Source organism: Fusarium flagelliforme (genome assembly GCF_020744385.1).
Source record: "Fusarium flagelliforme strain FIESC 12 MPI-CAGE-AA-0113 chromosome Unknown B0J16scaffold_3, whole genome shotgun sequence".
Classification (NCBI taxonomy): Eukaryota; Fungi; Ascomycota; class Sordariomycetes; order Hypocreales; family Nectriaceae; genus Fusarium; species Fusarium flagelliforme.
The window spans coordinates 1,772,863-1,798,279 of NW_025763505.1; the positions used below are offsets into that span (position 1 = coordinate 1,772,863).

At 48.9% G+C, this 25,417-nt stretch overlaps 7 protein-coding genes across 7 annotated transcripts; 3 read left to right on the top strand and 4 right to left on the bottom strand.

Annotated features, from left to right (window-relative positions):
• Positions 1–490: 490 nt before the first annotated feature.
• B0J16DRAFT_284416 (CAS/CSE protein) lies at positions 491–4,122 on the bottom strand. The gene is made up of 7 exons (XM_046124019.1): positions 3,914–4,122; positions 3,694–3,836; positions 3,472–3,639; positions 3,244–3,414; positions 1,787–3,182; positions 1,430–1,733; positions 491–1,377 (listed from the first exon to the last, which is right to left on the bottom strand). The coding sequence occupies exons 1-7, from the start codon at positions 3,981–3,983 to the stop codon at positions 753–755; spliced, it is 2,877 nt and encodes a 958-aa protein (XP_045984485.1). The 5' UTR covers positions 3,984–4,122; the 3' UTR covers positions 491–752.
• A 2,057-nt stretch (positions 4,123–6,179) lies between these two features.
• B0J16DRAFT_318232 (uncharacterized protein) lies at positions 6,180–11,093 on the top strand (the record flags this gene model as incomplete). The annotated part of the gene is made up of 1 exon (XM_046125434.1): positions 6,180–11,093. The coding sequence occupies one exon, from the start codon at positions 6,180–6,182 to the stop codon at positions 11,091–11,093; it is 4,914 nt and encodes a 1,637-aa protein (XP_045984486.1).
• Positions 11,094–13,044: 1,951 nt separating this feature from the next.
• B0J16DRAFT_96918 (uncharacterized protein) lies at positions 13,045–14,996 on the bottom strand. Its single transcript, XM_046134767.1, has one exon. It carries the CDS (start codon positions 14,565–14,567, stop codon positions 13,194–13,196), a length of 1,374 nt encoding a protein of 457 aa, XP_045984487.1. The 5' UTR covers positions 14,568–14,996; the 3' UTR covers positions 13,045–13,193.
• Positions 14,997–16,841: 1,845 nt separating this feature from the next.
• Positions 16,842–19,860, top strand: B0J16DRAFT_97073 (Mis6-domain-containing protein). Its single transcript, XM_046134769.1, has 8 exons — positions 16,842–17,147; positions 17,202–17,577; positions 17,625–17,696; positions 17,744–17,867; positions 17,916–18,086; positions 18,137–18,400; positions 18,450–18,567; positions 18,616–19,860. The coding sequence occupies exons 1-8, from the start codon at positions 17,075–17,077 to the stop codon at positions 19,578–19,580; spliced, it is 2,163 nt and encodes a 720-aa protein (XP_045984488.1). The 5' UTR covers positions 16,842–17,074; the 3' UTR covers positions 19,581–19,860.
• B0J16DRAFT_97069 (P-loop containing nucleoside triphosphate hydrolase protein) lies at positions 19,793–21,024 on the bottom strand. The gene has a single exon (XM_046134768.1). The coding sequence runs from the start codon at positions 20,864–20,866 to the stop codon at positions 20,006–20,008; it is 861 nt and encodes a 286-aa protein (XP_045984489.1). The 5' UTR covers positions 20,867–21,024; the 3' UTR covers positions 19,793–20,005.
• Positions 21,025–21,374: 350 nt separating this feature from the next.
• On the top strand, positions 21,375–23,404 carry B0J16DRAFT_284422 (DNA polymerase alpha/epsilon subunit B-domain-containing protein). Its single transcript, XM_046124020.1, has 4 exons — positions 21,375–21,669; positions 21,731–22,040; positions 22,098–23,031; positions 23,084–23,404. Exons 1-4 carry the CDS (start codon positions 21,623–21,625, stop codon positions 23,302–23,304), a joined length of 1,512 nt encoding a protein of 503 aa, XP_045984490.1. The 5' UTR covers positions 21,375–21,622; the 3' UTR covers positions 23,305–23,404.
• A 1-nt stretch (position 23,405) lies between these two features.
• On the bottom strand, positions 23,406–25,074 carry B0J16DRAFT_396713 (uncharacterized protein). Its single transcript, XM_046132284.1, has one exon. The coding sequence runs from the start codon at positions 24,982–24,984 to the stop codon at positions 23,545–23,547; it is 1,440 nt and encodes a 479-aa protein (XP_045984491.1). The 5' UTR covers positions 24,985–25,074; the 3' UTR covers positions 23,406–23,544.
• Between the last annotated feature and the right edge of the window lie 343 nt (positions 25,075–25,417).

Below are 25,417 nucleotides of genomic sequence, written 5' to 3' on the forward strand. Positions count from 1 at the left end.
GAATCACCTTGACGAGCAAGGATGTTTCGAAATGTTTTGACGACTACCCGACTCGACTCTACGGCACCGACCAAAGCCTTGACGATATTTAGGAAAGATTCGACCTTGTTTCTGCCGCAGTGCAATTGAAAGATATGTTGAAATGAGCAGTTTTGGTGCATCTTCGATGCTTTGTACGATCTTGATACCAGACTATGGCATCGTCATAATGACTCTTATGATGGAGATGGGGACTATTGGATTGATTGGTGCTAGGCGCTTTTTGACGGTTGACTCATTTTGGTCTCCGTAAACATCGGTCGGTGTTCTTTGTGCCTAGATGTTTGGCATGGCAAAGACTAGAGGTGTATCACGTAGCACATCGCGACTATCGCCTGGGTAGCTTGTCTGCAAGGGCGTTTTTCAAGAACAGCATTGTTATTTGATAATAAAACTGAGAATCATATTTAGCTCTGCAACTTGCACTGGCAATAAGAACAAAGCACAAGTTGCTCAGCGAAATACACTTGAAATTCGTAGCTGTACCGTGCATGGTATCTCGTGGCATTTATTATTTCTAGTTTAGTTTCTCTGTTGTCGCTTTTTATCTTCGGTGTAATCAATCAATCCATTGTATTCGCAAGCCCTTTTCGAAGGGTGGTATCCTTAGTAAATCCTATCCTCGGGGCCCTCTACAGCGCAGCAAACAGAACTGCCCATGATCCTGTTCGTTTTACACATGTCGCTCGTAACGAAAAAGCAACCTCGCTGCCTTATCGGATGTACTTGACGATGGCCTCTTGTTCATCGGGGTTGAGTCGCTCACCAATGAAGCGCTCAACAGCACCACCATGTCGCTGGTTGGCACTGACCATGTACTCCTTTACCCACTTGGTAACATCGAGAATCTCAGGGAAATCATCCTTGGCCAAAGGCTTGCAAGTGTTGAGCGCGGTGAATGACATGCCGAAGCCAATGTCGTCAACATCCGCCTCGGCAACAACTTCGTCACCACCAGCAGTCACGGTCGGTGGGTTTACCAGAAGTGAAAGTAGCTTGCGGCAGCTGTTGGCCCATCCCTTCATGAACTGTTGAGAAAAGGCTTGCGAGTCACACAAGGTCTTAGTCAATGACACAACTGCGACCTTTCGATCCACGGGACGAGCGAGTCGCTCTGTCTCGGCTAGGACGAAAGCAGGATAGACTTTAGTAAAAACGCCCTCCTCGATTGTGTTCGATTGCTTGATGAAGTAGTCGGCGCCGTAGCCCGCCTCGAGACGAGCCGATACAAGGTGGTAGAAGCGAACAAAGCGGAGCTTGAACGCTTCAGAGGGAGACCCTTGAAGCTTGGTGTAAACCAATCTAAGGATTGTACCAAAATACTGCTCCAATACAGCGCTGTGACAAGACATTAGTTATTGCATCCTATGAGTTAGACCTTGGAACTTACGGCTCAAAAGTCTTGATGATAGAATCGAGGATATCGAAGGCGAACAGCTCAGACTTCTTGGAGTTGAGAAGTCTCTGAAAAATGCCAAGCACGGGTTCAAGCTGGTTTTCAGCCTGAATCGCTTGGGATGCCCTAGGGATGACAGCAGACAATAGGCGAGTGCATGCAGGAACGTTGCCTCGAGTTTCCCAAAGAGTAGGACTCAATAGAGGGCCAAGAAGGGCCTTGTAGTTATCTGAGATAGTCTCGGATGGGCTGGATTCCAATAGCTGAGCGAGGATCTGGAAAACGTATTGCATGAATTCTAATTGTACGTTAGTAAGTTACAGATTGAATGCATCTTTTTTTTAAACTTACCTGTGACATCCTCGACCAAGATTTGGTGAAAGGGCCCCCATAGCTTCTCGTTGAATAGAACAGCATTGCTAGGAGCGCAGTATCGAACAAGGGCGCCAATGGCCTCGAAGTGATAGTAGTAGAATCGGGGGTTACTGGGATTCTGCTTCATAACGTTGGTGATGAGAATGAGATGGGTCAAGACATTGTCCAACAATGGAGTGGCACCATCCTTGATAACAATCAAGATTCTCATGACGCAGCGCATCAAGAATTCATTCTCCTGTAACTTAGCAGGGCTGGACTCCTTCTCGATGAGCTTGAAGAGATGGCCGAGGAGATCCTTGGCAAAGGGCTCAATGTCAGCGCGGGGAAACATAGCATTGCCAGCGTCATCGGTAAGGAATAGCACACGCTCCACAGCAATAGCAGCATATGAGTAGACGACATAGTTGTCCGAGTTAAGGTTCTGGATCAGAGGACCCAGGGCCACCTTCCATTGCTCCTTGGACAGCTGACTTCGGAAAGTGTAGAGATACTTGATGGCGTCCACCTTGGAAATAGGCTCGACACCCTGAGCATTGATGAGATCTTGGGCAATGTGCTGCTCAAAGAACTCGACAACATTGACCAGAGGGTTAACTGTCTTGACGCCCTGAGCAGCAGTCACAGCACCCTTAGCAGCGATGGAAAGGAAAAGGTAAATAGCAGTGTCCTTGGCCTTCCAATCGCTGCTGCCCTGGGATAGATAGTGGCTAATGTATTTAGATACCACTGTGGTAACAGGGCCCTCGAAGCGCTCCTGCAGCTTGCGGAGAAAGTCAGTGGCAGATCGTCGTCGAGAGTCAGTATCCGAGCCTTCGAGATCCCTTCGGATGAACTCAATGGGCTCATCCTCAAACAGCTCGATATCTGACTCGCGAAGAGCCACGTTGGGTAGAATGACCTTCTCTACGATCTGAGTCAAGACTCCCTCATCGTTGAAGATTCCTGAATGCTGTGCGGAGGATGCGATAGCCGTCAAGAAATGTAGGGCCTTGCTGACAATGACGTCGTACTTCGTCTCAGGACCAGTAGATGACAAAAGGTTCCAGGCCGTCTCAATGAAAGGTTGGCAGTACTTGGAAAAATCCTCGTCGAATTTGACAGTAAAGAGCTCGAGAACCTCACAAATATCAGCTCTGACAGTATCGATTATGCTCGTTTCCGTGTCGTCGTCGGTCTCCAACAACGGGTTCGAATATGTAAGGTACTTGTGAAGAAGTTCGGAGATGCTGCCGAGGTTCTCGTCGAAGATAGGAGGCAGATCATGGCAAGACATATCATGTATGATCTTGATTTGTAGATCAAGGGTCTCGAACCAACCGCGCAACACATTCTGGTTATCGTTGTTCTCGGCAATCTTCTTGTCAGTCGTCTAACGGAGAAGGGGAAAATGTCAGTGTTAGATAGACAACAGCTTTATTTCCAAGACTTACTATAAGAAGCTCAAGGAAAGCTTGGCCAAAAGTCTCAATTACATGGTTGATCTCCATGTAAAGTTCGTCAGTGCGGAACAAGGGTCTCCATCTAACGAAGATGGAGTGTGCGACTTCAAGAACACCGACGTTGACCTTTGGATCGGTGGCAGAAAAACGGCTAACGAGTTCCTAATTGAAGTATCAGCACACCTGGAAGGTAATGGCATGGATGCAACGAGAACGCACCTGCGTCAGTGTATCCCATCGACGCCAGAAATCAGAATCTGCGATCACGCTGATAGCATCACCAAGCTGAGCCTGAATATTGGCCGGGGACGAAATCATGAGGCCAATTAGGCGCTCCTTAATGACCTGGACCTCATCTTGAGGGAGCTTGTAGTTGCCCTCTTCGTCCTATACCAAATTTAGCATTTCGAAAACGATCGATCGGGTTTGGGAAAGACGCACCACGTAGGATGTTCGGATGAAGTTCTTGAAGGCCAGGGCGGCGGCGAGTCGGGTCTTCAACGGTAGAGAGTCAGAGTTGACGATATTGAGAAGACTGAGGGAGTACTGAGGCTTGGCAGCCTCTTGCTTGAGGGCATTTTCAGCTGTTGGTGATGATTGTTTATTAGCTTCCAAACCGCGGGGCAACGACGGGGGGTGTGACAAGCAACAGATCAAGTACCTTTGCGATGCTCTGTAGGATCAAGAGTTGCATCAAGAAGCTGAGCAATCTGACCAATGTCGGCTGCCATGGTGAGAATATGCTGGGGAGGAGGAGAAGCTGCAGAGAGGGAAACGTGGAAGACAGACGAAAGAAAGAAAGAAGAGAAGAGAAGAAGCGGTGGTGATGTGGAAGGATTAGTCTGGACGGGAGGTTGCAAAAGAGCTGAGAAGGCTCCAGTAACAAACAAAGTAAAAAGCCTGGGCGCCCGGCTCTGTGGATTTTTTTCCTTGGCCTCCACTGGCGGGATGTTCTAACGGTGGTCAACCTATGAAGAGCCTCGAAACTAGCAACAACCAGAGCTGTATTTTAATGAGCTCCAGAGCTAGACGCGCTAAGAAAAAGCTCTGGGTCGGTATAAGTCCCAGTATGGAACAATTAGCTGCCTGGTTGCCCAGCAGAATACAATGCCCCGTATCTGGTAAATAAACCTACGTGTACACCAGCTTGTCGTGCAACAGTAATAGTCTATCTCTTATATGCAACGGGAATGCTTTGACTTTGTCGATTGGGATAATTATAAAAGTACCGATTGATGCCTGCAGCTGACCTAGCGGGTAGGTAAGCACCTAGGTAGATTAGTAGTATGTAACAGAAGAATTGTCCTCCTAGGCTTAGGGTGCCAAAATAAAGTAGCTTAAGTGCTTTTCTTAACTTGTATAAGATGGCCAAATTATTTCATCTCTTATGCTCCCAACGGTCAATCCTTCCTTCCGGCACCCTGACGCTGGCGAGGCGTCTGGAATGGATTCTCTCCAAGTCCTGGCTTCTCATGGAATATTCGAGATTCGACAGGTACTTTTAATCTCATGGGATTAGAATGAGCAGTCCTTATAAGAAAACTCTTAGCAATGCTCTATTAAACGATATCGAGGGATTCACACGTGTAGTAGTAGCCCCAGGATAGGTACTATATACTTCATACCTTAGTATCTTGTCTATTATATGAGGTCGAATAGTGAAAACGAATTACAAGACACTTCCCACTCTGCTTAACGAAAACACACCTGGATACGACCTCAACAAAACACAATACTGCAGGTACACCGTAGCTGCTTTCCCTCTGTGGCCTCAGGGTCCCTTCCATTGTTCGGGATTGGCGCGATTGAAGTCTTACCTTACCGCCTACAGCTTGGTGGCATGGCGTACATGAAATCCCTGGGCTACTCGCGTGCTTTATCGAGCAGCCATTGAAAAGTCACCAAGGGATCATCCGTCCACGCCATCTTAGCTTAAGTAAGGAGAAATCGAGGTTTCTATTAGCTGAGAGCCTGCTTAATCGATCTGCCCTGCATCTGGTATTATGCACTGTAGCTACCGCTCTCGCTGAGCTGTCTTGTACCTTAACTTGTAGCTGGGTTGGGTTGACTCTACCGTAGTAGGCAAGTAGGTTCAGTAGAACCTAACCACCATCTTCCAGATTCCAGCCTCCCTCTCATTTCTTCTTCCTCTTCTTCTTCCTCTTCTTTCCCTCTCCTCATCCACCAGCCTCGCTTCTCTTCGTCTTGATCGCTTCGCTTGTTCTACACGTCTATGCTATCATAGCCCAATTGTTGATCGACAGACCGCCTCATGCGCTAACCCGTACTGTCCTGACTTTTTTGCATTTCTCGCCTTTCTATCCCGCCGATCTGCCCGCTCGCCCCGCCGTGTTGTCAACCAGGCCCGGACCTCCATCCACCTCCGCGCTGTTGGATTGGACCTGGCTCAACTTACTTATCGCTATCATCATTGTCACACTCGTTTTCCTGATTTGACATCGACCCGACATAACCTCTCTCACGCTGCGCTATCGATTCTCGCAATCTACTTCTACTGATCATTTAATGAACACGCCTCAAACCGCTCACACCGACAACCTCTCACAGGCCCATCTTAGGCCTAGGTAGCACATGTTTCGCTGGTGAGACTCGCCCGCACCGTTCGTCCATCTCGTACCTATTTGCATCTGCACACTACATCCGAGACGCCGTTCCGTTTGTCGCACGCACCCACACTACCTGCCTACTCACGATACAATACGATACGATATAAGACATTCACTTTGCTCTGTCTCGTCTAACCGCCTTGTTAAACATCTGAGCTCTTCGCTACTTTGTGTGCCTACCAGCCAAATTCTTGTCAACCGTCTATTTGATTCATTGCCTTCCTGCTTCATATCGACCGATCTGTCCTGCCTTACCGATGACGCAGCCTTTAGTGCGCAGGCTTCAGTTCCTTTGCTAACATGCTGCGCCGTCTAGCCTCACTTAGTCACTCAGACCCCAACGAAAATCCACACGAGCACATGTCACCGCAGCCAGGAGATGGTCCATCATCCCCAGATACGTCCCGGCAGGGTGGTCTTGCCCATGTTCTGCGGGGTCTAACAAGTTCCAAGCTCGCCAAGTCGTCGCCGTCAATAGCATCGCCTTCGTCTACAACCGCCTTGCCGACTGCCGAGTTCGTCCATGCTCCTCCGGCAGCTTCGACGAACCCACCTCATGGGCTATCTACCAGTCATATGGAATCTTTCGAGCTTTTGAAAAACGGTTCTCCCAATGAACGCATCGCCGCCGCCAATTCGCTGAGATATGCAATTACTGAGTACCCCTTAAATCCTGTTCTGGATATTTGGTATGCTGCAAAGGACCTCATCGATCCCGCAAAGCCTGCCCCGGCACGAACTGCCGGCTGGGAGCTTTTGACAGAATGCGTGAAGCACGATGCTTCTTCCGATCTCGAGCGTCAAGAGTATTTCACGACGCTGTCAGCTCCTGCGAACCCTGAAGATTTTCATTTACAATTGGCTGCTCTTGTGGACCTCACTCGACGGGGCCGTGTCTTGACAGGTTTTGATTACGAGCTCATTCCCCTGCTAACCAACTGGCTTTGGGAGTCTTACAGTGCAGTGCGCGTGGCCAGGAGGAAAGCGTCCAAGAGCTCAAAGGGCCCATCTCGAAATCGCATTGTAGCTTCGGGCGAAGAAAAGAACCTCGCTCAGCTGTTCGGCTTTCTCGTCGACGTAATCAAATTCAGCTTCAACAATGCAGACGCATCGGCTGTATCGGGATTGATTGACCGACTACTGGCAATTTGCATGAGTACTAGCGTGGAAGAAGACCTCAGGTCGAGCATAGCGGTCATTGATGCTATTGTGACGTTTGGGTCTATCCCGGAGGACAAACTAAAAGGTTGCGTTCAAGTGCTCGGCTCTATATATTGCATGGTGGGGGGCCTCCAGAAGGATGCATGGAACACGCTCTCAAACCTTTTCAAGAGTCACAACGGACAGGCGACCATCCGCATCCTGCTGGACATTTTACGAAACAGCCCTTCGGATGGTGCCAAGGAGAAGGATGTGAATAGGGAGATACGTGGAGCTCTGGCTGTACTGCAGAAAGTCCTTTCCAAGAGCCCGGAGAATGGTTATCCAAGTGTCCCCTTCGCGTTGTTGGCTGATGGACTCGCTACTATCGCAAGGACTGGCACCTCTATCAAAACCTTGACTGCCATTCTTCAGCTTTTGAATGCTCTGTTTGACGATGGAGATGGAAACATGCATCGTTTGATAGTCGACGAAGACTGGTCAGTGATCCTGGAGGCTGCCGCAACCTGCTCCCGACGCGCCATTCCAGGACTCCATGAGTTCGATGGCCTTCGTAACCCTGTCAGAGACGACAAACCCGAAGGGGGGCTGAGCCGTGAACTTATTACTCTTATTAAGAGGCTCGACATTCTCATCAACCAAAAGTCTGATTTGTTTGTTCCGCGGGGAAGCGTCGTTTCGTTCCTCACCGAAGTTCATCAGTTTCTTCCCGACGAGACCGCGTCTTCAGTTCTGAACTACTTTCAACAATTCAGATGTTGCTCGCCTTCAGATCTTCAATGGGAAGAGAATCTGGCTTTGGTTCTCAAAGGCTTCTTCGGCAACAGAGATCGGTCATCTCAGATCAGACTTCGGGCATTGGAAACGATTATGGACGCTTATGAAGTCGTAGATCTAGTGGGCGATGATCCCGAAGAAAGCTTCATTCCACAGCTGGCCAAGAGTGTCCTTCAAGATGTTGCCGAAGAAAGTGACGTTATTGTCCTTGAGGGCATAATGTCGCTCATGGTCTCCGTTGTAGTGTCCTGTGACATGGAACTATTCGATTACATCGTTGATGCCTTGCGGAGCATCGTAATTGGTGATCGACTAAAGTCGCCGATTTCATCATCGACAGCTCCCAACCCATTCGCCCAAGCTATCTCAGACGACCACATACCGCAAGAACAATCTCCCTCAAACGTGGTAGCCAAAGGCTATGTCAAGATGTTCGTCCAAACTATGGACTTCGACACTGAGAAGTCGCTGAGGCTATATCATGCGCTGATCAACATCGTCAAATCGAATCATTGTGAAGTCGATGCTCGGTTAACGGCTATGAAACTTTTGTTCAGACTTCGTGCTGACTGGGCTAACCGTGTCTTCATTACAAAGACACTCGAAACTAATTTCGTTGCCCCAACCTTGTGTCGAACACCGGAAACCCGTGCGAAGAAGCAGGCCGAAGAAACTGCACAGTCTATCCGACTACTGCGGAATGAGCATGGCGGGTCATCCAGGTCTGCTCGTGGTGTTTCGTTTAGTCAAGGTGAAAGGGGTATGCCGATGCGATCTGCCAGTGTTGCTGCTGGGAGTGGCTTAATGGGAAGTACCGGCAATCCGGCTCGATATCACCAGCTTTGGAGTCTCCCTGACCCTGAGGCTCTCCCTGAATCTGTCACGGGTGTTTTCAGCCCCGTTCTAGTCTCCCACCGTCATGAGGCGGAAGGCGAGCAAACAGAGGAGGACTCTGAAGAATTGGAAACGAAAGAAACGATCCAAAAGCAAGCATGCGACGCTAGGACTGCCGCCCTCGACATTGCTACCTGGTTAGAGGCGGTCTTGGGCCTTCTTCATGGCAGCGACTGGGAGGTTTACAGTTTTGCCCTTGTCCATCTGCCGTCGCAGCTGAGCAATCACGCCATCTTCAGGGACGCCATTCCGCAGATACAAGAGCTTCGAAGACTTATCTGTGAGCAGGTCAGAACCAACTCCTTTCAAGAACCGCCCAACGCGTCCGGCTTGCGGCGGGCTGATGTGGCGATTTGTCTTTTCCACAGTCTGACCATGATCCTGAGTTACCATGATCACTTTCAGAAGGGAGACGAGGACGAGATTGTCAAAACATTCGTGCACGGTATTGCCACCTGGGAACGAAGTGCCAAATGCTGCATCCACGCGTTGTCTATATGCTGTCATGAACTGCCGCTCTCAACAAGCAAATCACTGGTTCAGCTGTTGACTAAGATGTCTACCATCATCACACAACCCCACGTTTCGATTCATATTCTCGAGTTTCTGGCCTGCCTCAGCCGTCTGCACCACGTATATGTAAATTTCCGAGAAGAAGAGTACAAGATTGTGTTTGGTATATGCATTCGCTATCTACAGTCGGTGAGGGACAGAAAAGGTTCCAACAGAAACAGCCATGCGAGCGAGCCATCGACACCAGTTGCCTCATCGGCGAGTATCTCGGACGCTGTACACCCAAGCGCAACAGATGATCTACCCCAATATGTGTATGCACTGGCGTATCACGTCATTCTCTTTTGGTTCCTGGCACTGAAACTGCCTGATCGCGCCAACTTAGTTGGCTGGCTTGTCAGGAACATTTATAATGAAGTCGAGGACGGCAGCACCGATAATGAACAAGCACTCACCTCAATTGATTTTATGCAAAGGTATACATATGCCGACGTGGAAGAGTCTTCCCAAGATCCCCTCTTTACGTCTGACCGATTTGGCGAAATTCTTAAGAAGCGTTGGTTAGTCGGTTACAGTATCGTTACTGTACGGCAAGCAACGACGACGGGCTGGGCTCAGATTGTCAAAAGACAACCTTCAGGCACCTCTGCATTCACGATTCGAGAGACATTCGATCCACCACCGCCACACCAAACACCCAACTATGTCGACATTAGCAGAGAGGGACAGGTTTCGACCAACACCATCTTACCCAGCCACATCATGGTACAACTCATGTCGTCCATCCCGCAAGGCAATGATCTAGCACGACCTATACCGCTTCCTGAAGATGATACTGTTGACAGGGCTATTCGTGTGTTTGATCGAAGCTCAACTGTTGACGGTCACAAAGTTGGCGTGATCTACATAGGGGAAGGGCAGACCGACGAGGTTGAGATTCTTGGCAACGTCTCTGGCAGCAGTGATTACATGGAGTTTCTCAATAATCTTGGCACTCTGACGAAGCTTAAAGGAGCAACCTTTAACACCCATGGATTGGATCGAGAATTTGATACAGACGGCCAGTACACTTTCTGCTGGCGGGACCGTGTCACAGAAATCGTATTTCATGTCACGACACAGATGCCTACGAACTTGGATCATGACCCGCGGTGCACTATGAAGAAACGACACATTGGCAATGATTTTGTCAACATCGTCTTCAACGACTCGGGCTTGCCTTTCAAGTTCGACACGTTCCCAGGCGACTTCAACTTCGTTCATATTGTCATCACGCCAGCGTCCAGGGCCTCGTTTATTGCTGCTAGAGAAACTTCCGAGCATAGCCAACCCTTTTATCGCGTACAAGTTCTAAGCAAACCCGGCTTCCCTGAGATATCGCCGGCCTCGGAGATGAAGATCGTGTCGCTCAAGGCCCTACCAGGTTTGATCCGCCTGTTAGCCCTCAATGCCTCCGTGTTTTCCCATGTCTGGGCAAATCGCGAAGGTGGTGAGCATGTCAGCTCCTGGAGGAGTCGTCTGCGTGCCATCAAGAGACTCCGAGAGAAATATACGCCTTCTAAATCGGGGCAAATCACACCTTCAGCCTCGCAAAGCTCGTCTCTGGGGGGCGGGACCCCAGTCCATCAGCAGCAGCAGCTTCTACCGCAGAGTGATGCGACTTCGTCGCGTCCGGCAAGCACCGTCCGCGATAGTTTCACTAGCCTCCGTCGCACAAGCGTAGCCACTTTTTTCACCAGTACAAGTGAGCAGACCTCGCACCGATCTTCAATGTTATCGTCCTCCACCACGACCAATGACACTGAAATTGGTACATTGCACGGGCAGGACACACACACCGACACTGTTGACTTCTCCAAATGGGCCTAAGAAATGCGATAATGACTGGGATGTGGAAAAGGCAAGAAAGGAGTTGTACTACTGAAAAGAAATTCGTCATGTCATTTAAAAAGGTGGGAGGCGTCCATCTACGTAAGGGTATCCTGGGGGGTATTAAAAGTTCTTGTTTTTGGGTCTAACCTTGATGTTTGTCTTCATATCCCTGTTTCCAAGTATGTTTGTTTCTTCCGTTTCTGCTTATGGATCTATTTGTGTTATATATACCCTTGAGCTATGCGTTGCTCAACGTAGACCATTTTTACTCTGCGAGAAGGCATCAACATATGGTGGTTATCCCAGCTTGGCATTACTGCATAGCATGCATTAACCAGGAAGTTTCTCAAGTCCAAATCACATTTTTGAAAGCCTACATGTGATCATGGACTCATGGCTAAAGCTCATCCGACTTGGTCAGCCGATGCAATGCAATGTTGTTTCTGTGTCGTTTTGTGCGACGTCGCGTGGTTGAGAAGCTGCTGTGTAACAATTGCGGAGTCCACTAAAACCTGTAGTCTATATTGCATTGCCGGATTTGTTTGGCTCATTGGCGCATCCCATTGCCTCAAACCGCATTGCTGCACAACTGCATGGTGTGGCTGACGGCCTAAAATGGTATATGGTGAGAGGACCTACCAAACGTGATAGTTACACAAGTATGACATGCGCGGATGAAGGAGCCAAACAAAGCAAGAATCGTAAATCCTTCACTTGCTTGGTACTGTACATAGGATACTTCGCCCTGCGGATTATAATGTGGGTACACAACAAGACCCATTTAACTGATTGCGGCACCTTTGTCAGACAAACAACGTCCAGCTTAGAGGTAACATAAGCAGCAAAGCCAATAGTATGTAGAAGATCCTCTGTGAGGAACCACTTGGGGTGGTAATAGAAATATAGCAAGCTGCCCAGACTTGGTGATTTTGGTGATACCACTCCCCCGTAAGCTAGTCAGTAGCTGATGGAGAGCAAGTAATCAATACAAGGCTTTCCTGCAATCTGACTGGTATATTCGACATGTATGAGCAGGGCGTATAGTAGTAGACTTGATACCTATCGGGTCAAGTGCGATATATCGTATGTAGGAAACAAGATGGCCGGTGAATTCTCGTCCATGGTGAATCTACGACAGACTGGAGCCCAACGCTAGACATCCTTGTCAGCCACGTAGCTTTCTAAAGTGATTATCACAGCATGGGTCTAGAGTCGCTTTACACGAACGAAATTCCGTGTTCGATGATCAGTATCAGTAGCACATCCCGGGATTCTTCTTATATCTTCTTGGCCACTGTGATCGATCAGTATGGCGAGCATTCCTTTCTTGGCCAAACAGGAAGCCTCATAACAAAATCAAGATATCTGCTGCTCTCCAGTATGGCCATGTGGTGCATGTAACCTGGTTTTCTGGGGTTGTATCTCGGATTTCCGCTTTCCGATGAGCTAATTAAACCCATAAAAAAGCACAGCGTCCAAGGCAAAGCAGAGCATGCGCAGTTTGCGGAGGGATTAGCTAGATGCGAATTTTGGTGATGGGCGTGTGCGATACAGAATGAAAATAATGAAATAAGTCCATTGCCACGCGGGGCGGAGATGTCGATTCAATGTTTAGGCAAACAGGATTTTCAGACAACATCGCAAAAGGAATTGCCTGTGAAGTTGTGCTCGAAGGATCCGGTTGCGGTTCGAATTTGTTCGACATCCTTCTTGACCAGTACCTGGATCGCAGCTCTCCCAGCATCTCTCCCACACCTATGTTCTGGATGATGTTGCCGGTCGTGCTTGTTCATAGCTTCTGACGCAGATAGAAGAGCCTCTACATGCTCAGACTTTACGCCATGCCTCTTTATACTCTGCCCATTTGCTGAACCCTGGAAAAGCTTAGGGTGAGAAAATGCAGGCAAGGGGACAGGGTTTTCTCCTTACCTAAAGACTGCAATACGTTCTCATCATGCCTACTGCCGTCAACAAACATCCCTATCATCCCTCTTTCGCTCAGAGTCTGACGACAAGCCAGAAGCAATCTAGTTGCTACTGAGTCTCGACGATTAACCATGTCAGGATCTTCATCTGGTAGATAATTAGTGTAGTTCATCACAAAACTAGCGGCTTACCTTTGATGCAGATACACGAAACACCCCCAATTCCTTGTCCTATTGCAGCCGGCCACGGGATATCTGCACCGCAGGGGCTCCCATTGTTGGGGAAGTAAGTGATTGCCGCCGCGACCAAGTTGTCTCCCTCAAGACCAACAACAACGTCATTAATATAGGAACTGTCCATAGTTCTGGCATATTGGTCATACCATCCGAACCCAAATCTCCTCTGTGACTCTTTAGTCGCAATATCTATGACCTGCTGGTAATCAGAGAGCTGGCAGGATCTGAATGTCAAACCGGCTGAGGCTAAATCGGGAATCGGTGTATCGGCGAATTTCAAGAGCCAATCTAGAACAAGTCGTCCATGGCCAGGCTTAGACTCCTTCAACTTCCATCCTTGTTTCTCGAACCATTCCGTGTTGGTCACATGAGCTGGCAACCCATAAAACAGTCTTGGGAACGTGCTACCGATTTGTATAATGCCGACTCCTCGGATTTTGCTGAGTTTGCTCACAACTTCATTGTGAAGCATACGACCGATTCCTTGACCCTGATAGTTCTCGTGAACAATGATGGCTGCTATTGATCCAATCAAGCGATCGGCGCTGTTATCTATGTATGTCGTAAATGTAGCGCAAAATCCAACAACCTTCCCATTCTGAGGTTCCCGGACGATATAGTGCATTGCATACCCATCGCGTTTCAGGGCGGAACCAAGAGCTGCACGATCCAGGCGGAACTTGGAGGGGAAAGATGCCTCCCACAAGGTATGTATCTCGGGAAGATCTGTATTGAAGTCCCATCCAACAAGTGACCAACTGGGTGAAGGAGGAAGGTCGCTGGACGCTGGCTTAGCGGCAGTCGTTGATAGTTCCGTGGTCAAAACAGCGGCGACCGCCTGCAAATCGGACACGAAATATCCCGAACACTGCACTACAGTCTGAAACTCGTACTCTCGGGCTCTGTCCTGGGAGACTTCGCAGCATGCCACTAGAACAAAAGGGCGCTCCTCACATACTTCTCGAACTATATCGGTGAGTTCTAGTTGAAAAGTACCCTCATCAGATGAGAACCCACTGAGCACGAAGATAACAGTTCGTGCTTTCTTGATAAACGCCACATGTGTACCAGTGATACCGGAGTTTTTGGTATATGGAACGTGTCTGATGAAGGGATATGACTGCTCCAATGCCTTACCAAGAGGCTGAAAAGGGTCAGTTGAACTGGGAAGAGCTGGATCCAGGGGAACCACAGCAGGAGTTAATAGTAAAACCAAATCCCCGTCCACAAGGTTCTTCTGCAGAGGGATCAGGTTCTGGTGGTCCCATAACAAAGTAGCGAGTGAGCTTTGGTTTTGGGAATCTGACATTGTTTACAGGCGTATGCAATATCAACAGCAGTGCAATCACATGGCCGTTTGAACTGTTGCTTGTGTCTGTCCCGGTTAAGTGTGCGGTATCCACAAGCACCCAACCCCCTTAGGCATGAATCAGCTTCCAAATAGTGTTTGCAACTGATGACAAAAAGAGTGACGAAGAACCGTAGGCGATAGTTCAGTTTGCCCGCAGTTCAAGATATTTGTATCTGATTGTCGTTACTGATGAGGATGGTTGCGCAACGGTAGGGACCAGTTGATAGTTTGGAAACTCATATAAGCCGGATTTTGAGTCAAGCCAGGTAGGCAGGAAAAGGGACAAAGGAGAGAAATAGCCTGCCTATTCATTTGAGCCCGAACAGGTGGAAGATAAGCAAATCAATGATCTATAAATGCGGGTTCGTGACAACGATGACCTAGGGCGCCTGCTGGGGTCCTGCACAGTCGGTCAGTCATCCAAACCACTGGGAGGAGGGTTTAAACGAGTGTGGGGTTGATGGGACGAAGGCTGCGACATGAATTGCTATCTGCAATCAGCCGCCATGAAGCGCCAGGGCTACACAGTGACCTCTCCAGTTGCCAGGATAGATCGAGCAGGGTTACCCGACCAAAAATATCAGCCTTGGCCTAGATCAGTTGGTGGTCACGGAGTCGTGGCATGGAGAGCATATCATTCGTGTGAGATTCAATTGACAAATTGGGGTTGCCGAAGGCGAGGATCGGTAACACCGTGACAGTGGGTTCGAACTGCGCCTGCTCAAGGCTGCTCGGTGGTGACACGAAGATGCACGTCGGTAAACGGGAGATTTATTTGCAGGATAGTGATGTACCGTAGGTATGTAGTGACATAGGATGACACATTCGTTGTTTGCAGCGCGGTTGGCGGACGCTACGCAACGTGTTTTGGAAAGGGAGGTAGGTGAGCGACCAAGAAACGAAGACGTATCCGTATGTCCCTTGATGACCGCTGGCTTCACTCAACTATTCCGGACCTGGACCTCGCCGAACAACAGCCAAGTAGGGATATTCAGCAGAAGGGATTGGTCAATCGTTCGTGCTGGCGTGTTGGAGGCATTCTTGAGTAATGCGGGTATGTAGGTAGTTGGTGAGGATCTGTGCTCAGTCTGATGGATCAGGGTATAACAAGACCGTGCTCATGCGCGCGTGGGCGGCTTCAAAAGTGTTGCATTGATAAATACGCGGCAGTAGTCGTATACACACATAGACTGGAGGGGAAGTTTGACCGCCGTACTGCCATGGAGATGTCTTTTCCTCGCTCACGTAGTAGGGTGTGTTTGTTGGAAGCGAACCTAAGTGTCAGCCACGGCTCTGGTAAGCCTATCGATATCAGGTACAAAGGGCCCAAGTCAAGGGATACCTAGTGTCGTAGTAGCCGTGGCTCCAACGTCGAAAGAAAGATGAGACATGAGGAGGATGAGGCGACTGTCATGTTAAGAGAAAGGGAAGAGAATATCCTTAAACTCCTTTCCAACAGTCGTGCCCGAGGATTTGGACGGAAGGCACTACGGAACGATTCATAACTCGTACCTTCCCTTAAGTGCTTCGTGTGTACTATCTTTGTTGGTAGGAGCATTGGAAACTGCCCGTACAGTAAGCTTTACGGCAGGAACGGCCCGCGATTACCAGTTTATAGCGTCAACAAGCCCCCAAGCGATGCAAAGGGGAACTCAAATCAGGTATTTACATCACTAGTACCTACCTAGTAGAGTAGGTGCTGATGCCGCGGCCAAATGATCGTCAGAGGGCAGCCTGGGCATCCTTATTGGTCTAGTCGCATAGAGCATCGCAAACAGTACCTACCAATGAATAACCATCAAGATAGTTGAACTAAAAGCAGTGGCACCACCTTTAGACCTAAGGTTGTAACTTTAGTATATACAGCAGACTAGGTAACTAACAAAAATGGCTCTAGGTTAGATTAAGCTCCGGCAGCTTTCGTTTGTCCAACGTCTCACGGCATTGCCAGTGTACAATGAAGCACAACGTACTAATCTAGAAACAGTAGATACCTAGGTAGGTACTGTAGCCGGGTAGGTACTGAGGGCACCTGTATCTCGACCAAGTTACCTGCCAACAAATTACGGCGAGCCGAGAAAAACCGATTGGTTATTGCAATACTCACCAACTCTACTCGGAGTCTTACATTCAAGTTTCCACAACTACTATAATTATCATTATCGTATGCTTTAGAAGATAGTCTGTAATGTAAAGCTGGGATAGTAGGCACAGCGCAGACAGTAACAGACGGAAGCTGTATGTAGGCCCCACCCCGATCTACAGGGTCCACCTTCCCCCGAAAACCGAAAACGCGCCTCTTTTGGGCCGACGCGTCCCACTCATTCACAGCAACAATTACCACAACCTAAACCCCGATAGCTGCCGCTCGGCTCCGGAGCCTGTACTATACATCCTTGCTCTCACTAAGTGACGCTTAAACATCAAGCATCAAAACAAGATAGCCACTTTCGCACAAGCAACGCATGGAAACAGACATTGACCCCGCCTCGGCGGGCCAGGAAGAGCTTCGTCTCCTCGTGGGTGATGTTGTTGAATGTGAGTTTGGTTTGTCATGACAAAATACATGTCCCATACTCACGACATATACAGCGTCCAAAATACCAGCCAAAACACGCGCGTCCAGTATTAAACCCACCATCGCCAACCTTACCTCTCTTTCTTATGAATGGGGTCTCTTACCCGAGACTCTCGACAGTCTCATCAAGCTTGTTACAGCACCGAATCATCTGGACCAAGCAAGCCAGGCTGCTATCATCAGAAATCTCTACCCCGCTGAAGCTGTCTCTAGGGATTCTGTGCTTCGCGTCGTCTCTTGTCTTGGTCACGGAACGCTTAAGCCGTCTCTGACACTGCAGGCGGCTCTCATCAAGTGGCTTATTACAGTACACCACACTTTAGAGTCACCACAGGTGCTCTCTCAAGCGTACCCTGTTCTGTTCAATCTCCTTGATACTGCCGCCACCCGGTAAACCCAATCTTCCCCATGATAGGTTTTCTGCTAATGCATCTCAGTCCCAATTTGAGTCATCTTCTTGCTCTTATCACACGGCGCAAGCACGTTCGACCTTTTCGAATTCAGGCTTTGTAAGTATCAGCCCTCATTACTCTTACTACTAACTCACATAATACAGGCTTAACCTCTCGAGACAAACCGGAAACGATCCTTCTTTAATTGGTCTTCTAAGAGTCTTTAAAGACTATTACCCAGAGGTTATTGTGGGAGAGGTTGTTCGTGGTAAAGCGTCATCCTTCAAGGTGTGTATCGAATAGTCATCGAAGATCTTTTTACTAACATGTTACCAGCATCCCGATCCGCAATGGCGAGATAGGTTAGACGAGATTCAAGAGGCACACTTCTACAAGTCACAAGAAGGCGTATCTAGACCAAGGGATGGTTTCCGTGTTCATCGTCCTATTGGTCGTGGCGCCCGGAACAAGACCATCCCGCTTGTACACACGTCTCATGTAACGGAGGTTTGTAAATACCAGAGCCATTGGGGACGAATCTTTACTGACACTGTCAGGACGCCATCACACTCGAGGAAATCGAAAATGCAGCTGACTTCGTCAAGAATCTCGACAAGCTAGAACTGCCCAATCAGCTAGTTGCTGCCTTAGCAGATCCATTGCTACAAAAGCTCTTGGTTCTACGACCAAGCATGGAGTCTGACCAAAGAATATTGAATTGGCTCAGCTCAGCTCTTCAGGATGTAAAAGACGGCGATGCAGATGAAGCCACTTTCTTTGAGATATTAGATATTCTCCGAGACTATGTCATCTCGACCAAGGTCTGCTCGTTTCTATAGTTTCCTTTAACCTCACACTAACGGCCTGCAGACCTTACCTTCCCTCCTGCTCGACTTCTTTGCTGAGTTTCTTCCACTCTGGGACGGCTCTCAACACCGCGACTCGTTGTTCACTATCCTTTCCTATTCCCCACTACTTGATTTCCAAAGTCTGTCTTGATTGCTCTCATTCCGCTTATATGACTAACCCCCGCCAGAACTATACCAACACATTCTCAAACCTCTCGAGGACGCCACATTGGACAATACCTCTGAATCCCAACTGGCCGTCCTCAGCTTATACAAGAATCTCCTCCATCACTGGATGGTCGTTCTTGAATCCAGTGACACTATACCGGATCATGCTAGTGATGCCATTACAAACTTGATCCGACACGTCAACCCTCTGGCTCTTAGCATCGCCCAAACATCCACCTCGGTCTCAGCACGCTCTGCCATCCTTGACTTTTATGAGCAAAACTCTCGACTCGTCAGCCACGAAACCTTGAAGCATTACATTCGAATTGAGCTACCCCCGTCGCATCTCATCTACATACTCTTTTTTAGCAGTTCTGTCGCCATTGTATCGCGTATTTGTGCCATCCTCGCCTCGTATAAGAAAGGTTTCGAAATGGCCATGTTAACGAAACCAAAGCGCGACGGAAGCAACCGTATTGACTCGGCATCATACAACAGGGTTTTTGTGAGCCTTTTCAACGGGTATCTTATGGACATGTGTAACTGCTTTTGGAGAGGCAAGGCCTTCACCGACAGCGATCCAAACGCACAAGGTTGCTTGGTCCCAAGAAGCCTTGTCCCGAAACTCTCTTCATACGTGAATGTTGTGGATACATCCCAAACTCTCACGTCACTTTTCTCATTATCATACTCGCCGCTCCTGTGCTTACAGAGCACTCGGTGTATTCAGAATCTCGAGAATGCTGAGATCAACAGCGACGCGCCCCTGCGTGTCAGACACGAGGGACCACCGACACAAAGCAGTCTTGGACAGCTCGCAAGTTCTGGCGGGATCCGTATTTCGTGGCAGGACTATCGCATCAAGGTATTGGAGGAACTTAGCGCGAAGGAGCTCGCTGGTATCACAGACCTCCTGAAGAACACAATGACGATTTTGAGAAAATTGATAGATGGCGAGGGAAGCACGAGACCAACCGCGACGTAATAATGAGACATGAGACTGAGGTTGATATACCGTCATTTGTTGTATCTAACTAAATTCATAAGACTTGTCTGGTTGAAGTGACCAAAGTCTAATCACCCTCGGTTGAAATGCAGGGTATCAATAATGCTATAAGAAGCACATTCAAGAACCGATTCCGCGCTCATTGTCATGCATAAACTGTTGAAGAAGATCAAACGCCGTAGAATACAGGGTTGAGGACTGTTTCCCATCGAATCGAACGCCATGCGTGAGTGACAAATATCACTTCTCTCTGTCTTTTCCTGCCGACCACGCCAAAAAGTAAACAATGCAGTTGAGTGCCGCCCATCTTGCCAAACTCCAATTAAAGAATAAAATAAAACCCGAGGACATTGTTAAGAATGTATCGATAGAGGTTCCTCAGAATAAAGACGTGTAGGCAGTACTTATGATTGACGCTGCTTAGACTCGTCGCCATAGCCACCAATCTGGATTCCTCCGAAGCCATAAGTCTTGCCTTCGGGGCCGCGGTTAGCACCGCTTCGTGGTCCTCGTTCCTTCAAGTCATCTCGAAGCCAGCTCAGTACGAGCTCTCCAAGACGACTGTTGCCAGAGTGACCAACAGTTCCGTCGATAGTGGCAAGCATCTTGTCAGCCTCATCCCACTCCTTGACAGTACCAAGGTGCATATGAGCAAGGTGAGTAGGCCAGCCAGCAAGGTTATCCAAGATATGGGTAGCGTAAACAATGGTGCACTCTCGAATTTCTGTCTCATGCTTGAGCCAGGCAAGGAACTCGGCACGGCTTAGAACGTCGAGGTCGACGGTGATTTCGTCGAGAAGCAGAACAGTCCAGGGTCGCACGAGTCCCATGGCAAGCTGGACACGGCGGCGCTCACCATCGGAGACAGCGTGCATGCGCCAGTTGGTGTCGACATCGAGCATGGCCACAAGCTCATCTCGACGATCAGGGTAGGCATCGCCACCAACCGATCGGAGCAACTCATTGACGCCAATGTCAGTTCGGACAATAGGGTTGAGAACCCATTCGAGACCGAGATAAGTGACGCCCTCAAGACCCTCCTTGAAAGGATCAACTCCACAGATAGAGATGGTATCGCTAGGTGCAAGACGCTTGCCAGCGAGGAGACGAAGCAGAGTCGTCTTACCAGCACCGTTGGCACCAATGAGAAGAGTACGGGATCGCGGAGGAAGGTCAAGGGTGATGTTGTTGATGCCAGTTGAGTAGTCGGGGAACGTGTATGAGAGGTTGTTGACCTCAACACGAGGAGCCTTGGGAGGAGCCATGATGAGCGCAGGAAGTAATGACGTTGAGATGTTTTGTGACAGAACAGACGAGAGACCAGTCAAGTATGAAGAATCAAAGAGAAGTTGGCGAGAAGAATCTTTCTTTAGTCTGATTTATCAGAAGTATGAAGTTATATAATTGGATGAGATGATGCGTCAGAGATTTCCCTCCCCCTCTACAGACTATAGTACCTGCTGCAGTAGAGTGCCGGTACATGGCGGGGTCCGATAAACATGAGATTCCAGTGGGGTCCAGCCTTTCCAATGATTCTATATTTTACCGAGTATGCACTTTAGTTATGGCATTGTATTTCTCGTGACACCCTTGTATTGCTTTCAAGGTATCGAATATGTAGTTCTATTTGAAGCTGGGACTGGCTTGGTTGTCCTCCAATATCATGATGGAAGCTGGATGACCCCTCTAAATTGAATACTTGAGGGTATTCACTTTAGTGGGCTCACTGCCCAAAATCCAGCACGTCATTCTCTAACAGGAACCGCTATCGGTCCCTTATCCGTTGCCTAGCCACTTTACGCCAGAACGCGTCTAACCGCGGACCAGAGCTTCTCCACGCGTTTTCCTGCACTAGAGTAGACGACAGCTTCACCTTAAACGACCGATCAAGCCAATTACACAATATCGAGACGCATCGCCAATACATTTATGGTTAGTCAATGAGGCTTGAATAAATCAGCTTGTTTCAGTCCTGAAGCTCGTATCTTCCATCCTGTTCCTATATCTCAGCACTCTCCAATATGGTAACCCTGGAAGAGGTCGAGGGCAGTCTCTTGCAGAAGCCATCGTAAGCTTTACCGATTGTTCATTATTCATTACGACGACAACTCTAACCAAGAAAACTACAGTGATGCTGCCCAAGAAGTTCCTTCCCGGAGTGCTTCCACCTATAAATCCCTGCAATCCTTCGCCCTCGACAAGCAACGTTCCTACAAGCAACAGTATGGAGACATGTACTTCCTGCGTCTTACCAAGATCAAGCCAGCTGTCGATCAAGTAGCCGCCTCGGCATGGAATGGCACGACTATTGGTGATGAGGAGGCCCAAAGGGTTGAACGGGTGCTCGATGTCCGTCAGGGAGAGCTATGCTGGGTGACAGGCACCGTATATATGGAGATGCCCCTGAAGCCGAATATTCTGGAGGACGTGTCCAAGGACGTATGACATCTCCCCTCATCTACTCCTAGTTCATGAAGCGCTAACTCGAATGCATAGCGTTGGATCTCTGCTCCCATCTCGACACCCAAATACTTCTCCGAAGATGATCAGGTTATGCTGGAGGACGAGTCGGGCCGTATCAGACTGGTTGGTGACCTGCTCAAGACAGTGAACCTTGTGACAGGGTGCATTATCGGAGTTATGGGCACCGAAAATGCCAACGGAGAACTCGAGGTCATCGATATCAAATTTCCTGACCTGCCTCCTCAACCAGAACGTTGGAGCCTCTCAAAGCCTGCTGCGGACAAGGGCAAGACAGAGAATGAAGACGAAGAGATGACAGACGCCTCGGAAAAGAAGAAGGGCAACAAGAAGATTGCCATTGTGTCTGGCTTGTCTTTCTCGGGCACTGACGCTTCCTACGCTCTTGAGCTTGATCTCCTTCTTGAGTATCTGCTCGGTGAAGCCCTGGACTCATCAAGTCAGATCGACGTCTCTCACATCAGCCGTCTTATCATCGCTGGAAATTCGATCTCAACAACAGACCGCAAACCTGCCGCTGCAGATGAAGCGCTCCCAGAAAAGAAGGGCCAGAAGAAGTATGGTTACGACGCCAGTGCCTATAATCCTCTTCCTTCTCAGCTCTTTGATTCGTTTGTCGCTGAGCTCCTCCCCTCTATCCCCGTTACAATGCTTCCGGGTGCCCAGGATCCTGCGAACGCTAGTTACCCGCAGCAGCCTGTGCATCCGGCAATGTTCCCTGCCGCACGAGCGTACACTCGCGACCCAGCCGCCTCAGACGACCAACCAGCCTGGTTTGATACCGTTACAAACCCTTGGGAAGCTGAGCTTGAAGGATGGCGCATCCTGGGTACCGGTGGTCAAAACGTCGATGATGTGTTCAAGTACGTGGGCAGCGATGACCGTCTTGGTATGATGGAGGCTATGTGCCGATGGCGGTGCTGCGCACCGACCGCACCTGATACACTATGTAAGTGCACACCTACGCAACCACTAACATCTTTACCTAACCCACTGTCTAGGGAGCTATCCATTCCAAGATGACGATCCATTCGTTATGCAGACCTGCCCTCATCTCTATTTCGTCGGCAACCAACCGCAATTCTCAACCAAGGTTATTCATGGGCCTGAGGGCCAGTCAGTGAGACTCATCACCGTCCCATCTTTCTCGCAAACGAAAGAGTTGGTGTTAGTCGACACTGAGACACTCGAGGTGGAGAGGATCAAGATATCTACAACATAAGAACCATCACGTAGTCGAGTTACAAGATAAAATAGGCGACGAAAATACCCCGAAAGCAATAGTTGATTAAGCATACCGAGTCCTGAGCTATGTGCTGAGCAAATCCAGCGATCCTGCATTCGTCCAAACCTTTGATGAACGCCCCTAATCATCATCATCCCATCCATGTTTCTCGCTCCCGTGAACGCCTGTTCCAAATGAAATGCATTTTTCAGCCCAGATTTGTCTCAACCCCCCAATTTACTCCTCGTATTCGGAGTCATTGTCTTCGCTTTGCGCGCTGGATTCATCGTCTGCGTCCTCTGCCGCCGAGTTGTCCTCCGCCTGCACGTCGTGGAAAATAACATCCCAGTTTTCTCCGTCGTCTTCGTCTTCGTCTTCTGATGCACACCCGCGATCGCCCATTCGCATGACATGTGGCTGGAGATGTTTTTTGCAGGCTTTGTGTACAAAAGCTCGAAGTGCGTTCAACTTTTTGTAGATCTCGCCAAGTCGCTTGTATCGAAGCCTTCTCATTTTCTCATCCCCCTTCCAGATGTCGGGCCTGCGTGGTCTTTTCTTGCCCTTGACTCCTTTATCCTGGAATTTCTCATCTTGAATCTTCTGGTACCTGAGCTGTTTCACGAATCGTAGCTGATGGGCGCGCAGTAATATCAAAGAAAAGGGGGCGCCGATATTATCGTTAAGACGTTTGTTCCAGATCTTGATACGAATGATCTCGCAGCATACGGCCTTGAGCGCCATGACGATTTCTGATTTTGAATCGAACCAGTCGACAAAAGTGAAGTTGCCGTGTTTGTACTGCGGGCTCACGATGATTGTCAGTGTGTGGATGTTGGTCTTACCAGGTTCCTGGGCAAACATCTTGATAGCATCGGCCATGAATTGCATGGTGTAGGATTCGTATCGGTTGTGGTCGGCCTGCAAGGTGATGTAGCGGAAGAGATAGGCGTACTTCTTGAAGTCGATAGTCCCAGCTTCATGGACTGCTCTTGCGCGGATGTCTTCGTCACCAAACACGGTGGTGTAGGTCTCTCTGGGGCCGAGCTCTGGGACGTAGGCGTTGCTTCTGGCTAGCTCGTGAACATTGTTCATGACGTGGGATTGAGTAGGCTTGTCGCGAAGGCGGTAGAGAAAGGTGTTTTCGCCGTAGAGCACACCGATGGCTTCGTTGAAAACCTTCTTGCAGACCATAAGAATGCTGATATCCAGGCCAGGTTTCTCCCGCTGGTAGACCCTCTTCCAACCGTCGTATACAGGAATGGGCTTGTGGGATACAAGGAGGCCGCGATAAATCTCCTCTCGAATCTCAGCGGGAAGATCAAGCAGACCGCGTTTCTCGGGAGGCTTCGTCTTGTTTCTGCGCGAGGGCTTGGGTTGGCTTCGACGTCCAGCTAGGGGACGAGGTCGAGCTGCGGGTGCTTGATAAGGCTTCTTATTGATGCGACCGCGAAATGCGAGAGAAGATTTGGGCTTTCTTCTTGGAGTCGTGAGATAAGGGCCAGGGATAGAAGGAGGACTGGCTGTCTCGTCATCGTCAAATGAAGGTTCTGGACGGCTCTCTTCGTGAGGCCCCCAGACGAATTGATTTGTTGGGATACCGTACTCTTTGAAGTCTTTTGGGAAGGGCGCTTCGATTTGCAACTTGCAACGCTTCTGTGGAGGTTCTTCATCTGCCATCGTGATGGTGTAGAGGGAAAGGATGTGAAGAGGGAAGAGATGTGAAGAGGAGGAGTGGGTGGAAAGGATCCTATTTATATTCGAGAGGAGATGCGACTGTGATTCACTGTAACGTTTTGAGATGAGGAGGATGTGTAGAGAAGGACCCTATTTATATTCGAGAGGAGATGTGACTGTGATTCACTGTAACGTTTTGCGATGAGGAGGGACATGACATATTTTGTCTCGGCATCTCAAGTCTTCTCCTAACTTCAAATCTCGACCGAGTCTGCTGCAAGTCTTGCCTGAGACTTTCCTAAGATTCATAAATTCCTTGGGATTCGGAAATCTTCCCTCGGCTCTCCAACTTTTGTCTTGGTCTTTGTAACATTTAGATGGGAGAATGGAGTTGTTAGTATACAGGTTCGTTGACATATCGTGGAAATGGAGATAC